Source organism: Bison bison, unplaced genomic scaffold, assembly GCF_000754665.1.
Source record: "Bison bison bison isolate TAMUID 2011002044 unplaced genomic scaffold, Bison_UMD1.0 scf7180017864304, whole genome shotgun sequence".
In the NCBI taxonomy this organism is placed as follows: Eukaryota; Metazoa; Chordata; class Mammalia; order Artiodactyla; family Bovidae; genus Bison; species Bison bison.
This window is the reverse complement of record NW_011494876.1, coordinates 15,123,296-15,136,338: the sequence shown is the minus strand read 5'-3', so window position 1 is coordinate 15,136,338 and position 13,043 is coordinate 15,123,296. Positions and strand designations below refer to the sequence as shown.

Here is a 13,043-nt window from a genome sequence, read left to right as displayed (position 1 = left end):
ATACTTCCTCTCTAGCTCTTGTGACAAGCCAACTCCTAGGCATCCTTCAGGGTCCAACTTTTAGGTCCTCAGTGAAGCTTCCCTGCCTCCAGGCCAGTCAACACCAGAGCACCCAGGGTCTCCTTGAAAGCGCCCCCTACAGAAATCAGTGATTGTGCAGTTCTGTGTGTAAACTCCAAGGGTTTTGCCCTCCAGCTGCACTTTGTGAAGGGGTCTTTCCTGGTGGCTCACATGCTAAAGAATCTGCTTGCAAAGCAGGATACCTGGGTTCTATCCCTGGGGTCGGGAAGATCCCCTGCAGAAGGGAATGGCCACCCACTCCAGTATTCTTGCCTAGAGAATTCCATAGACAGAGGAGCCTGGCAGGCTATAGTTCATGGGGTCACAAAGAGTCGAACACAATGGAGTGACTAACACACACTTTTTGCCCCTTGTGACTCTGACAGCACCGTGCACCTCCCCTGCTTTCTGGGAAGAGTGGTGTGCCTCTGTTTTGCCCCAGGTATCGGCCTGCCCCTGGTGTTGTGGGTCCCTCTGGCCATCTAATTATGACCCCTCCTGCCCTGTCTGCTGGGCCCACACTGCCACCCAGTGGCAGTGCCTCTCCTAGTTTCACGTGCCACATCTCCATGGATTCTTTCTTCTAGAAAAAACCCTCCCCTGCACCCTAGAGATTCTAGTTGCAGGATCTCTCTGCCGTTCCCCACCCAGAACAGTCACAAGGTGGGTCATGAGAATACACAGCAGTGCCTTCCTCAAGTCGAACTCGTTTGATCTCTAAACTTTCCTGTGTGCAGCCTCTCCTCTCCCCAAAGAACAGTCCACACGCTGTGTGTGTGTGTTGGGGCAGAGGGGGTTCACCTGCCCCCCCACAACCGCCCCGCAGGCACTCACTGGGCCCCATGGTCATGGTGAGTTATTCGAAAGCCTCTCGGCCCCCATCCCCTTGGACATACATTCTTCACAGAGGGCTGTGTGGCACAGCTTGCTACCTTGTATTCACCTGCTGGGCTTTCCTGGTGGCTTAGAGGTAAAAAATCTGCCTGCCAATGCAGGAGATGTGGGTTCAATTCCTGAGTCGGGAAGATCCCCTGGAGAAGGAAATGACAACCCACTCCAGTATTCTTGCCTGGGAAATTCCATGGACAGAGGAGCCTGGCAGGTTACAGTCTATGGAGTCGCAGAGAGTTGGACACAACTTAGCGACTAAAACAACAGCCCACCTGCCCCGACCCAGCTGTCCCAAATACTGAATCCTCCCATCAATGTGCAGGTGGCAGATGCTTGCTGGAATGTGAGCAGCGAGGGGAAACTATGCATCCTGGCTCCCCGAGTCAGTTGCAAAACATGTCTATGATGAACCCATGTGGAGGCTGTGTGTGCTGTGTACCCATTGGCTTTGGCGTGGACACTGTGAAACGAGAGGCATTGCCATTGCCTACTTTTTACATTTCTGTATGGTTCAATTTTATTGTAACAAGCAAGTTTGCTTATGCAATTAAAATTTAATAGAGATTAATTAAAAAATACAAAAGTGTTAAAACAATTGTAATCTAACTCTAGTTTTTAGAAAATCAGAGAGTCCAGAGACCACAGCATGCAGAGATACCCTTGGCTACAACAAGCAGCCAGCCTCTGCCCTCAGCTCTCTGTTGTTGTTCAGTCGCTAAATTGTATCCATCTCTTTGCGACCCCATGGACTGCAGCACCCAAGGCTTCTCTGTCCTTCCTATCTCCCTGAGTTTGCTCAGATTCATGTCCATTGAGTTGGTGATACTATCTAATCAACTCATCTTCTGCAACTCTCTTCTCCTTTTGTCTTCAATCTTTCCCAGCATCAGGGTCTTTCCCAATGAGTTGGCTCTTGGCATCACGTGGCCAAAGTATTGCAATTTCAGCATCAGCCAGGGTTGATTTCCTTTAGGATTGACTAGTTTGATCTCCCTGTTGTCCAAGGGACTCTCAAGAGTTTTCTCCAGCACCACAGTTCAAAGACATCAATTCTTCAGCACCCAGCCTTCTTTGTTGTCCAACTCTCACATCCATACATGACTACTGGAAAAAACATAGGTCCGACTGTATAGATCTTTGTCAGCAAAGTGGTGTCTCTGCTTTTCAATATGCTGTCTAGGTTTGTCATAGCTTTCCTTCCAAGGAGCAAACATTTTTTAATTTCATGGCTGCTATCCCCATCCACAGTGATTTTGGAACCCAAGAAAATAAAATCTGCTATTTTCTATTTTCTCCTCATCTATTTGCCATGAAGTGATGGGACCAGATGCCATGATCTTAGTTTTTTGAATATTGAGTTTTAAGTCAGCTTTTTCACTCTCTTCCTCCACCTTCATCAAGAGGCTCTTTAGTTCCTCTTCACTTTCTGCCATTAGAGTAGAATCATTTGCATATCTGAGGTGGTTGATATTTCTCTCAGCAGTCTTAATTCCAACTTGTGGTTCATCCAGCCCGACATTTCGCATGATGTACTCTACATAGAAGTTAAATATGCAGGGTGATAATATACAGCCTTGTTGCACTCCTTTCTCAGTTTTGAACCAGTCTGTTCCATTGTCCCATGTAAGGTTTTAACTGTTGCTTCTTGATCCATGTACAGGATTTTCAGGAGACAGGTAAGGTGGTCTGGTATTCCCATCTGTTTACGATTTTTCCACAGTTTGTTGTGATCCACACAGTCAAAGGCTTTCTTGTAGTCAATGAAGCAGAAGTAGATGTTTTTATGGAATTCCCTTGCTTTCTCTGTGATCTGATGAATTTGGCAGTTTGATGTCTGGTTCCTCTGCCTTTTCTAAACCCAGGTTGTACATCTGGAAGTTCTCAGTTCACATACTGCTGAAGCCTAGCTCGAAGGATTTTGAGCATAACCTTTCTAGTATGTGAAATGAGTGCAATTGTCCAGTAGTTTGAACATTCTTTGGCATTGCCTTTCTTTGGGATTGGAATGAAAACTGACTTTTTTCAGTCCCGTGGCCACAGCTGAGTTTTCCAAATTTGCTGACACATTGAGTGCAGCACTTTAAACAGCATCATATTTTAGAATTTGAAATAGCTCAACTGGAATTCCATCACCTCCACTAGCCTTGTTTGTAGTAATGATTAAAAGCTGGCTTTAAACTCAATATTAAAAAAACTAAGATCATGACATCTGGTCCCATCACTTCATGACAAATAGATGGGGGGAAAATAGAAACGTGGCACATTTTATTTTCTTGGGCTCCAAAATCACTGCGGATGGTGACTGCAGCCATGAAATTAAAAGATGCAGGCCTGAAGACACTTTTGGATACTTGGGTATACAGAGGAGATAACTTTCGGTGGGACAGAGGGCACGGTGGGACAGGTCCTGCCAGTGGCCTGTAGATGGCAGCAGAGGCCCACACAGAGATCTTGCCCCAATTCAACCCAACCTTCCCTGTTCCAAGTGAGCCACCTCCTCCTGGGTTGTGGGGTGAGAGAGAAGGGCAGGAGCAGTGCAGGCTTGTTCAAGGAGACAGCCACACATCCTGAAGCTCTAGTCGTTTCCTCTTACGGGCCCTCACTTTCCTTATTTGTGAAATAAGAGTTAACAGTCTGTGATGGGAAAATGAGTTCAAAATATGTAAGATAATCTAAGATGGGGGCTTCCCTGGTGGCTCAGACAGTAAAGGATCCATCTGCATTGCAGGAGACCTGGGTTCGATCCCTGGGCTGGGAAGATCCCCTGGAGGCAGGCATGGTAACCCACTCCAGTATTCTTGCCTGGAGAATCCCCATGGACAGAGGAGCCTGGCAGGCTGCAGTCCGTGGGGTCTCAAAGAGTTGGACACAATTAAGCGACTAAGCACACAATCTAAGATGGGCTCAGAGTGGAAGGGAAGACCACTTAGCTAATAAAGAATATCTGGCACTAGGGTGGAAGGAGGAGACTTCTTAAACATGACACCAAAAGTTCAAGTCATAAGGTGAAAAGTTGGTCGATATGACCAAATAGGAATTTAGGATTTCTAGTCTTAGGATCGGAGAAGGCAACGGCACCCCACTCTAGTGCTCTTGCCTGGAAAATCCCATGGACGGAGGAGCCTGGTGGGCTGCAGTCCATGGGGTCGCTAGGAGTCGGACAGGACTGAGCAACTTCACTTTCACTTTTCACTTTCATGCATTGGAGAAGGAAATGGCAACCCACTCCAGTGTTCTTGCCTGGAGAATCCCAGGGACGGGGGAGCCTGGGTGGGCTGCCGTCAATGGGGTCGCAGAGAGTCGGACACGACTGAAGCGACTCAACAGCAGCAGCAGCAGTCTTAGGATGCTGTTTTCCAAGGGAATATGAACAAGAGATGCACAGAAGGGGAGAGATACCAGTGCTAGAAAGATCCCAAGAGCAACCAGGAACCAGAGAGACGCGAATCTCAACAAAATTCCATTTCATTCTCCCTGTTGACAAAAATTAAGACTTTAGATAGACTGGCAGTGGGCCACCACTAAGTTGCAAACTTTTCACATTGTACTGGAGGGCCTTTTGGGAGCTTCCAGAGAAAACACTCGATTCCAGGGGCTACCTGGGGCTCCAGGAGAAGATTTTCTGTGCTGCCACTTCCTTGGTGGCTTGTACAATTGGCTGCTCGCACAACTCACCCGTTAGCCTGCCGCTCTAGCGCTGGGTTTCCCCAGCGGCTGGCGGAGCCTAGGAGGCTTCCTCCCCCTCTAGAAGCCACGCCCCCTATTTCTGCCGCCGCTCTAGGCGGGTCCGGCCCCGCCCCGTCCTGCCTGGGCCAGCCTGGCCCTTTAAGGCTGACCCAGCCCGGCTTGTAGCCGGGGACGCGCGGGGGAGGGGAGCGGTCACGTGGGCAGGCGGCGGCGCGACTCTCGGCTCTGGGCGCTCAGGGCCGCGGCCTCTGGCGACCCCTGTCCCTGCCCCTTACCGGCAACCACGGCCCTGTGAGCTGCCGTCAGGTACGCCCTCGTCAGGTACGCCCTCACAGGGCCCCCTCCACCTCCTAACCCCGGGACCTCCCGGCGCTTTCCCCTCTTGACTGGTGGTCGGGGCAGGACTCGCCTGGTGCCCGGCTTGCGTGACCACCGCCCCCTGCCGCGGATCCGTCCTCTCCAGCAACTCGTTCCTCATTCCCAGCCCTGTCCCCGGCCCGAAGCCCAGTCCGGCTGAGGGCGTCCTTGGCTGGAGTGTATTGAAGGAGTCTGAGCGGAACTCACTCTTCGTCTCTTTCCCAGGTGGCTCCGGACGCGCCAGGCTGGGGCCGCCTCTGAGCACCCCGCGGGGCTATGGACGTGGAGACAGCAGAGGAGCAGGGGGGCCCTGCGCCCCCTTCAGGTGTACCCTGCGGACCTTGTTCCGCCGGCGCCCCCGCCCTCGGGGGGCGGCGGGAGCCCAAGAAGTACGCAGTGACCGATGACTACCAGTTGTCCAAGCAGGTGCTGGGCTTGGGTGTGAACGGCAAGGTGCTGGAGTGCTTCCACCGGCGCACTGGGCAGAAGTGTGCCCTGAAGGTCAGTGACCCCGCGCTCCCGCATGGGCGGGGGCCCAACAGCAGAGCCCTGTGGATACGGGCTATGCCTAGGGCCTCTGTTAAGCTTCTTAGGCTAAGCATTACCGTTTTCTCCTCTTACTCGTGTGTAAGGTTGGGCTCCTGGTCCCTCCTGCTTCACAGATGAGGAAACTGAGGCTTAGCTTAGCTAAGCTCAGAATGTCCCAGGGAGCAAGGGGGTGTAGTTAGCTGTGGGTAGAGCCTGCTGTACCCGGAAGCAAGGAGTGAGTAATTCCTGACTCTGGGTTTCTGGCTGGGCCTGTGAGTTTGGGCCTGAGGGGGACCTGCATTCAGCTTGGCTGCTCCTTCTATGAGAAACTCTTCTGACTGGAATGGGTTTCACTTACTTTCTGCCTGAGTCCCCACAAAAGCTTGGGGTGGGGCTAATTCTCCTGAGGCCCCTGTCTGCCTAGGCTGGAGTGGTGACAGTCTCCCAGGGCTGACTGGTAGGCAAGCCTGACACCCACTGCCCCTGTGGGCAGGAAGCTACTCATGGGCTCCAGATGAGTCAACCAGACCCGGGTTGAAAGGGGCAGACCCTCCTCCGACCTGACCCACCCCGTTTCCTGGGCAGAGGGCGGGCCAGCCATCTAGCCACATCACACCATAGACTCTCTGTGGGCCTGGTTAAGACCTCGCTGATATAGTTGGAGTCCCGGAGTCTTGAGGGTGCTGACCGAGCTCCGTAGCCCTGGCTTAGGTCATACAGTTTTGGGCCCAGGACTGTGCCCCATACCTCAAATCCCTTGACTCTGTCCTCGCTGGGAACTTCACTTAGTTGCAGCCTCTGCCAGCGACTTGGTGGATAGGTAGAGCATGGCAAGGAGCGTGGCTCCTGGAGGTTAGAATACAGCTGAAGATCTTCTCATTTTACAGGTGTTGCAATTATGAGCCTGAGCCCAGAGTCCTGCAGTTGTAGCTCTAATCTTTGGCCTGCATTTGCCAGCTTTGTGACCTTGGACTAGATCTTGGACTCTCAAAAATCAGGTTCCTCTGCTCAAGGGTTGTTAAGATACGGAGTTAATGTGAGCTTGGAATGGAATCATGCATGTAGAGAAAGTGGCCTGGCACAGGCCTGGCGAGGCCACAGGACTTGCTTAGGGCACAGAGTCTGCAAGTATCTGAGCAGGAACCTGGGCCCAGCTTACCAGGAGTGATAGAGGGGGTCATCTCCCCAGGGTGGTCTTGGAAGGGATCATGAGGATGGGTCTGGAAGATCTCAGGGCTGGGCTGGTGAGGCTGGGTCTCAGGCACAGCTTCTTTGCTTACGAACCCAGCCATGGAGTGGGGTTGGGAGCCCTTCTGGAGCCCCTGGCAGGGGATTCTCCAAGTCCTTCAGGAAAAGGGTGGCTCTTCTGAGGGGAGATGGAGCTAAGGAAGTGAGCAGTGACAATCTTCATTCTCTCCTTCAGCACCATCTTGGCCCTTTCACTCCTGCTTGGGTCAGGGTGCAGCCTGGGTGGGCAAGGGGCCATCTGAAGCCTCTTCTTAATACTGAGGTTTTGGCCCTGTGAGCCAGGGCTGAGCTCCGACCACCCCGTGTGGTACTCCAGAGGCTGTAAGTGAGACAGGGATGGAGTGGGAGGCTGGAGTTCATGGGCCCAGGCAGCACTGGCTTAAGCAGGACTGGCTCTAAGACTTTTCCTGCAGGTGCTGTGTTTGATAGTGGTCCCTGTTGTGGACTGGAAAGGGGGCAGATCTAGAACAGATTCCCCTGTTGTTCCCCTTTAGGCTTTTTGGGTGAGCATGGCTAGAGATGTTGGCTTGGGATCTTCAGAATTTGGTGTTAGGTTGGCCCACAAGGGGGACATGGAGTCCATGAGGCCCCCACCCCAGCACCTTCCTGTTCTTGCCACCCCCCACCCCACTCCAGTGACCAAATCCCCACCCAACTAGGCAGGTCCTCTCCTGCTTCCAAGATGGGACAACCACAACCTCTAGCACATCATACCTATATTATGAGTGATGGCTCTAGTGAGGCTATAAACCTATAAACCTTTCTGTTTATAGCCTCTGCCCCTGCACAGGAGGGCCAGGACCAGGAGACCTCAGCACATGGCCTGTCTTGGGCCCCGGGAGCTCAGTCAGTCCCTGAGTGGGTCTCAGCCCTCTCTCTGCTTCTGCCTAGCTGTTTCCCCAATTGCCCCTGGTCAGCCTAAGCAGAGGCCCTGGGCTCTGGCCTTTCTGCCTCCCTGGACCTACATCCCTTCCCAGGCAGACCTCTCCTTGGCTTGTAATCTGGCTTTGTCCAGGCCGTCTCTGCCATTTGTGGGCCAGGCCTAGTGTCCTGCCCTCTCTTTGTGCCTGTCTTCCTGGCCCTGTTGCTCAAAGTGATAGATAGTGCTTGGCATGAAGCCTAGAACACAGCAGACGCTCATAAAACAGGAAGAGCTGTGGTCAGTGTCCCTGTAGCTGTTGCTGTTCTTTGGGGGCCCCAGAGAAGCAGGCTCCTCCTTCCTGGGGAGCTGGGCCTCTTCTCCTTTCCCTGAGCCCCTGACCACTTGGCCTGATCCGTCTTGGCCTCCCTCACACTCAGCGACTCTCTCCCGAGGAAGCTTCTACCCGCAGTGCCGACATTCCAGTCTCCACACCACCCTTAGCACCTCTGTAGTCCCTTTGGCAGGAACTGGAGGTCTGCCTGCCAAGTGTCTGGGGCAGGGGACTGCCTCCTACTGACCTCTTGTTTGTAATCCCTTCCAGGGCTAACTGGTTCATTGACACCCCATATCTTCACTGCTAAGTGGACACAGCCACCCCTTCACATGGAGAGCCAGTCCCTCAAGCCTTATCCATATAAGAAAGTCAGGACCTGGAGTTAGTTAGTGGTCAGAAGCCACATGACTTGATTGGGATGGGAAATTATAGCAGAGACCAGAATCATCTCCCCTCCTGACTTTCTGCCAAGTACACGTGTGATCCCTGGCCGCCTGGCAGGCAGAAATGATAGTGACAGTTAGATAAATGGAAACAAAGGCTTGTGGGAGGGAGGTTCCAGAAGGAGGGAACGGATGTATACTTATGGCTGATGCATGCTGATGTGTGGCAGAAACCAATACAATATCGTAAAGCAATTATCCTTCAATTAAAAGTAAATCATAGAAAACAAAAAAACAAAGCCTTGAGTAGCTTGAGGGGGTCTGCAGTGGGAGTCTTCTGTCCCAGTCCTGCTCTCCGGCCTCTGGGTCCACTAAAAAATGTTAGGAGCCCCTGGGGCTCCCAGTGCCGTCCTCGTCCTGTCTTTGTCGGAGTGGAGTTTTGGGGTGTTGAATCCACATGCCAGGAGGTCCCTGCGTTGCTCCATGGGTGGGGCTGGCCTGTTGGAGCTGGTGCTGTGGAGCTGGATTTGAGGCTGGGTGGGGCTGCCTGGCAGGCCAGGTACTTTCTCATTTAGCAGCTGCCACCCCTTCACCTACCACCTCCAGACCGGTCAGATCACCCTCTGCAGGGCCTCGTTTACTGAGTTGACACATCAGGAAGCGTGTGGAGGGCTGGCCGCCTCATACAATGGAGTCCCCCCTAGTGGTTTTACTGCATCTCTCCAGGCCGCCCCTCTCCTGAAAGGAAAGAATCTGAGTAACTCCAGTACTACCAGACTCAAGTAGCCTTCTGAACTGCCAGAAGTGGGCAGTTTGTTTTTTGAAATGAGGATCTTAGGGAGGGTGTCAAGCCCTATGAAATGCAAATAGCAGGATTTGGGGACAGTTTGAAAATTTTTTAATTTTTCTTTATTTTTTTTAATAAAAAAATTTCTTTATTTTTCGCTATGCTGGGTCTTCATGGCTACGTGAGCTTTTTCTCTAGTTGCGACGGGTGGAGGCTACTCTCTAGTGGTGCTCAGGCTTCTCACTGTGGTTTCTCTTGTGGCAGGGCACGGACTCTAGGGCTCACAGGCTTCAGTAGTTGTGGCTTCAATAGTTGGGGTGCACAGGCTTCTCTGCCCTGTGGCATGTGGGATCTTCCCGAATCAGGGGTCGAAACCACGTCCCCTGGTGGCAGGCAGATTCTCTTCCACTCAGCCACCAGGAAAGTCCCAGAAGGGGATTGTTTTGAGATGTTTCCGGCCCGGCCCAGCTGGCCTCCCTCACAGCTTCAGCAGCTGTGTTCCTAGCCTGCTGTCAGGATCCCCTCTGCTGGGACTTTCAGAATCATTTTCCCACCCCAGCCGGGAACTGATGCCATCTCTCCAGGCTTCAGGCCTTGGTGTTGTGGGGTCTGATACTCCCAGGAATGGCCGATAGTTTTCCGGAGTGTTCTGTCTGCCGGGCCCTGGCCCTGTGCACAGTACACGTTATCTTACCTAACTCTTTTCATTCCCATTTTATGGATGAAGACACTGATACTCAGAGAGGTGATTCACTTGCGCAAGATGGCCAGCTGCTGTGTGGCAGGACTGGGACATGTGTCTAGGCAGTTTGATCCCAGAGTCTTAGTGCCTAACTCACCTCATGCCTCATGCAAGTCTGTGGGGACGTAGGAGGCTCTCAAGGCTAACAGCGTCCTCCATGACCGCACTGGGCCCCAGGCGGTCCTGCTGCTGTTTGTCTGCGTCTGTCTAGCTCTCCTCATTGTGCAGGGTGCTATGCTTGGGAGTAGACAGGTGGTGGTCCCACCGCCCCCCCCCCACAAAGCCAGCACACAAGGACCGTGCTAGCTGTGGGAATGCCTCAGAAAGGGTGTATGGTTCATCTCAAGCCTTGTGAGTCTCAGACAAGCCCAGCCCAGCAAAAGTCCAGGGTGCCACAGGCAGGAAGTTAGGTTGGTGAGTGGGCGAGAGGAAACTGTCAGGACTGGGCCAGCCAGGGGAGGTTTCCTGGAAGAGACTGCCAGCTTCCATGCAGGCCTCTGGTCTGAGAAGCATGTGGATGACAGAGGAGGGCACAGGGGCTGTGTGTGTGTGACAACATGCCTGGTTTGCACAACTCAGCACTTGCTGTGGGGTACTGCTTCCCCAGTCCCAGTCTTGTGTCCTCATCTCAGCAAGTGGTGTCCAGGCCCTAACAAACTCTGGGGAGCCGTGGAGGGACCAAAGGGCCCTGTGGAAGAAGAGGCAGTTAGGTAGGATTTGAAGGATTGGGGAAAGGTCAGCAGTGGCTCTCCCTCGCCATTTGTCAGAACTCAGATTCATACGTCATCCCACTAGACTAGAAAGTGAAATTGAAAGTGTTAGTTGCTCAGTCATGTCTGACTCTTTGCGACCTCATGGACTGCAGCCCACCAGGCTCCTCTGTCCGTGGGATTTCCCAGGTAAGAGTACTGGAGTATGTTGCCACTTCCTTCTCCAGGGGTCTTCTCAACCCAGGGATCAAAGCCGGGTCTCCCGCATTGAGGCGTCTGTCTGTCTTTGGTGCCCTCCCTCACTAGGTGGGCAGAAACCTGCCCTCCTTCTCCCAGAACTTTCTTTCGTAGTGTCACCAGGACCCTTGTGAAATGCTATTTCCAGGGATGCTGTAGGGTCTTCTGGGTCACCTGGGCTATTGTTCAGCCCACAGCCTGGTCTCCCTGACAACAGAGGTCTGTTATGTGTCTGCCTGGTCCCCAGGTTTGCCCTTGGGGAAGTTGCTCTCCTACTCGGATCCCTCATCTTCCTCTCCCAGGGCCTCCTTGGGACGTCCTCGTAGGAGGCCCCTGCGAGGGTGCAGCAGGTGGAGCGTCTGGCTCTGCAGGCCCCCAGCCTCATCTGGTCCCAGCCTGGCAACTGGCTGCCATGTGTCCAAAGGTGATGGCCACCAAGCAAGGACTGGGGACAGCGGTTGTCCTTAGGTGAGGCACCTTGCCAGCACACCTGTGCTGTAAAAGTGGGTGCCAGGCGCTACGTGGATGGGTGGGTCTGCTGCTCTAGGGGTACAGAGACCACAGTCCCAGTCAGCTCCCACAGGCTCCCACCTTTTCTGAGGAGAACTTTGCTGCCCTCCCTCCTGCCTCTTTGGGGCCATGTGTGGCTCCACATGACAGGCTGCCTGGGCTTGAGAGAGGACCAGACTCTGGGCTTCCTTCTGCCTTCTCCCCGAGTAACCTTGGAAAAAGGCAGTTTGGGAATTTTTTGCAAAACAGTTGTCTTTGTGGCAAGGGGTTTGGATATGTGGTGGGAAGCAGAAGTTGGTCTTGGTGGCTAACATCCCCAGGATCCTGTCGTGAGACAGCAAGAGCCTGTAAGGCTCAGGGCTGTCATTTGGGGCGGCCTGAGTACATTTCTTTGTTGTTGTTGTTCAGTCACTCAGTCGTGTCCAACTCTTTGTGACCCCATGGACTGCAGCACGCCAGGCTTCCCTGTCCCTCACCATCTCCTGGAGCTTGCTCAGATTGATGTTCACTGAGTTGGTGATGCCATCCAACCATCTCCTCCTCTGTCATCCCCTTCTCCTCTGCCTACAATCTTTCTCCGCATCAGAGTCTTTTCCAGTGGGTTGGCTCTTCACATGTGGTGGCCAAAGTATTGGAGCTTTAGCTTCAGCATCAGTCCTTCCAATGAATATTCAAGGTTGATTTCCTTTAGGATCAACTGCTTTGATCTTGCAGTCCAAGGGACTCTCAAAAGTCTTCTCCAACACCACTGTTCAAAAGCATTGTTTCTTTGGTGCTCAGCCTTCTTTATGGAGCATTTCTTAGCGGCATATTCTTGGCCTTCGTCAGGACTCCCTTGTGTTCACACTGCACCTGGGGCAGCCAGCCGCTTCCAGGGTTGGAAAGAATGGTATGAAAGAATCCCCTCCCCACCCTCTGCCCTTCGGGAACTAATTGGATTAGGCCTAGTGTAATTGTGATAAAAATCCTTCTGTGTGGGAACTGTGGCAGTGTGTTTAGGGCAGGGGTACCAGGTGGCTCTTTGGGGGAACAGGGCACCTCAGGAGGCCTTTTTAGCACTGGACAGGTCAGAGACGCTGAGAAAATTGATTTGGGTTTTATTTTTTGCCGGTTTGGGATTAGGATCGCTTTTCTCTTTTGACTGTGGCTTTGTGCTTGCTGCTTTCCCTTTGTGATGCTCTCCCTTTCTGTCTTCTCCGCCTCCTTGTCCTTCCCCTTTCTTCTTTCCCAGCTCTGTTTCTCCTGCTGTCACTTGGTTGCTCCCCTCTCAGACCCTGCCCCTCTGTCCTGTGGGTTTCGGGCTTGGTGTTGGCTGAGGGCAGGCAGAGGACAGACGGGGGCTGGTCCGGTGCTCAGGACTCATCCTAGTCACCCTGAAAGTCTGCTCCACCCCCAGGGATCGGACGAGGGTAGGACAAGAAGGAGGAGCCCCGCCCACACCCTTGCTGCTCAGTGTTTCCTCCTGATTCCGGCCTTGACCGGGTGCTCCTGGAGCAGTAGCGTCAAACCTGTAACCTGAGGCGTCCCCGTGGGGTGTGGGAAGTCAGCCTTGGCTGTGGCCTCCGCCGGTGGGTCTCCTTTTATGGCTCAATGGTTGAGCCTCTTGCTTGGGACAGTGGTGCAAGACTGGGACCCCCCAGGATTCCTGGGTTGAAGTTGGGGAGAGAGGGGCTGAAGGAGCCTGGAGTAGGGCTCCGAGACTCGATG

The 13,043-nt window shown here is 53.1% G+C and overlaps 1 protein-coding gene across 3 annotated transcripts in view; it reads left to right on the top strand.

The window, feature by feature from the left end:
* The first annotated feature begins 4,772 nt into the window (after positions 1-4,772).
* MAPKAPK3 (mitogen-activated protein kinase-activated protein kinase 3) overlaps positions 4,773-13,043 on the top strand; it is a 28,354-nt gene continuing 20,083 nt past the window's right edge. For 2 of the 3 annotated variants that reach the window (XM_010851792.1, XM_010851794.1), the window contains exons 1-2: positions 4,777-4,959; positions 5,221-5,496. In XM_010851792.1, coding sequence (XP_010850094.1) covers positions 5,272-5,496 — 225 coding nt within the window. In that variant the 5' untranslated portion in view covers positions 4,777-4,959; positions 5,221-5,271. Of the gene's footprint in view, positions 4,960-5,220; positions 5,497-13,043 lie in introns of all 3 variants that reach the window. The other variant, XM_010851793.1, reaches the window with a different exon arrangement.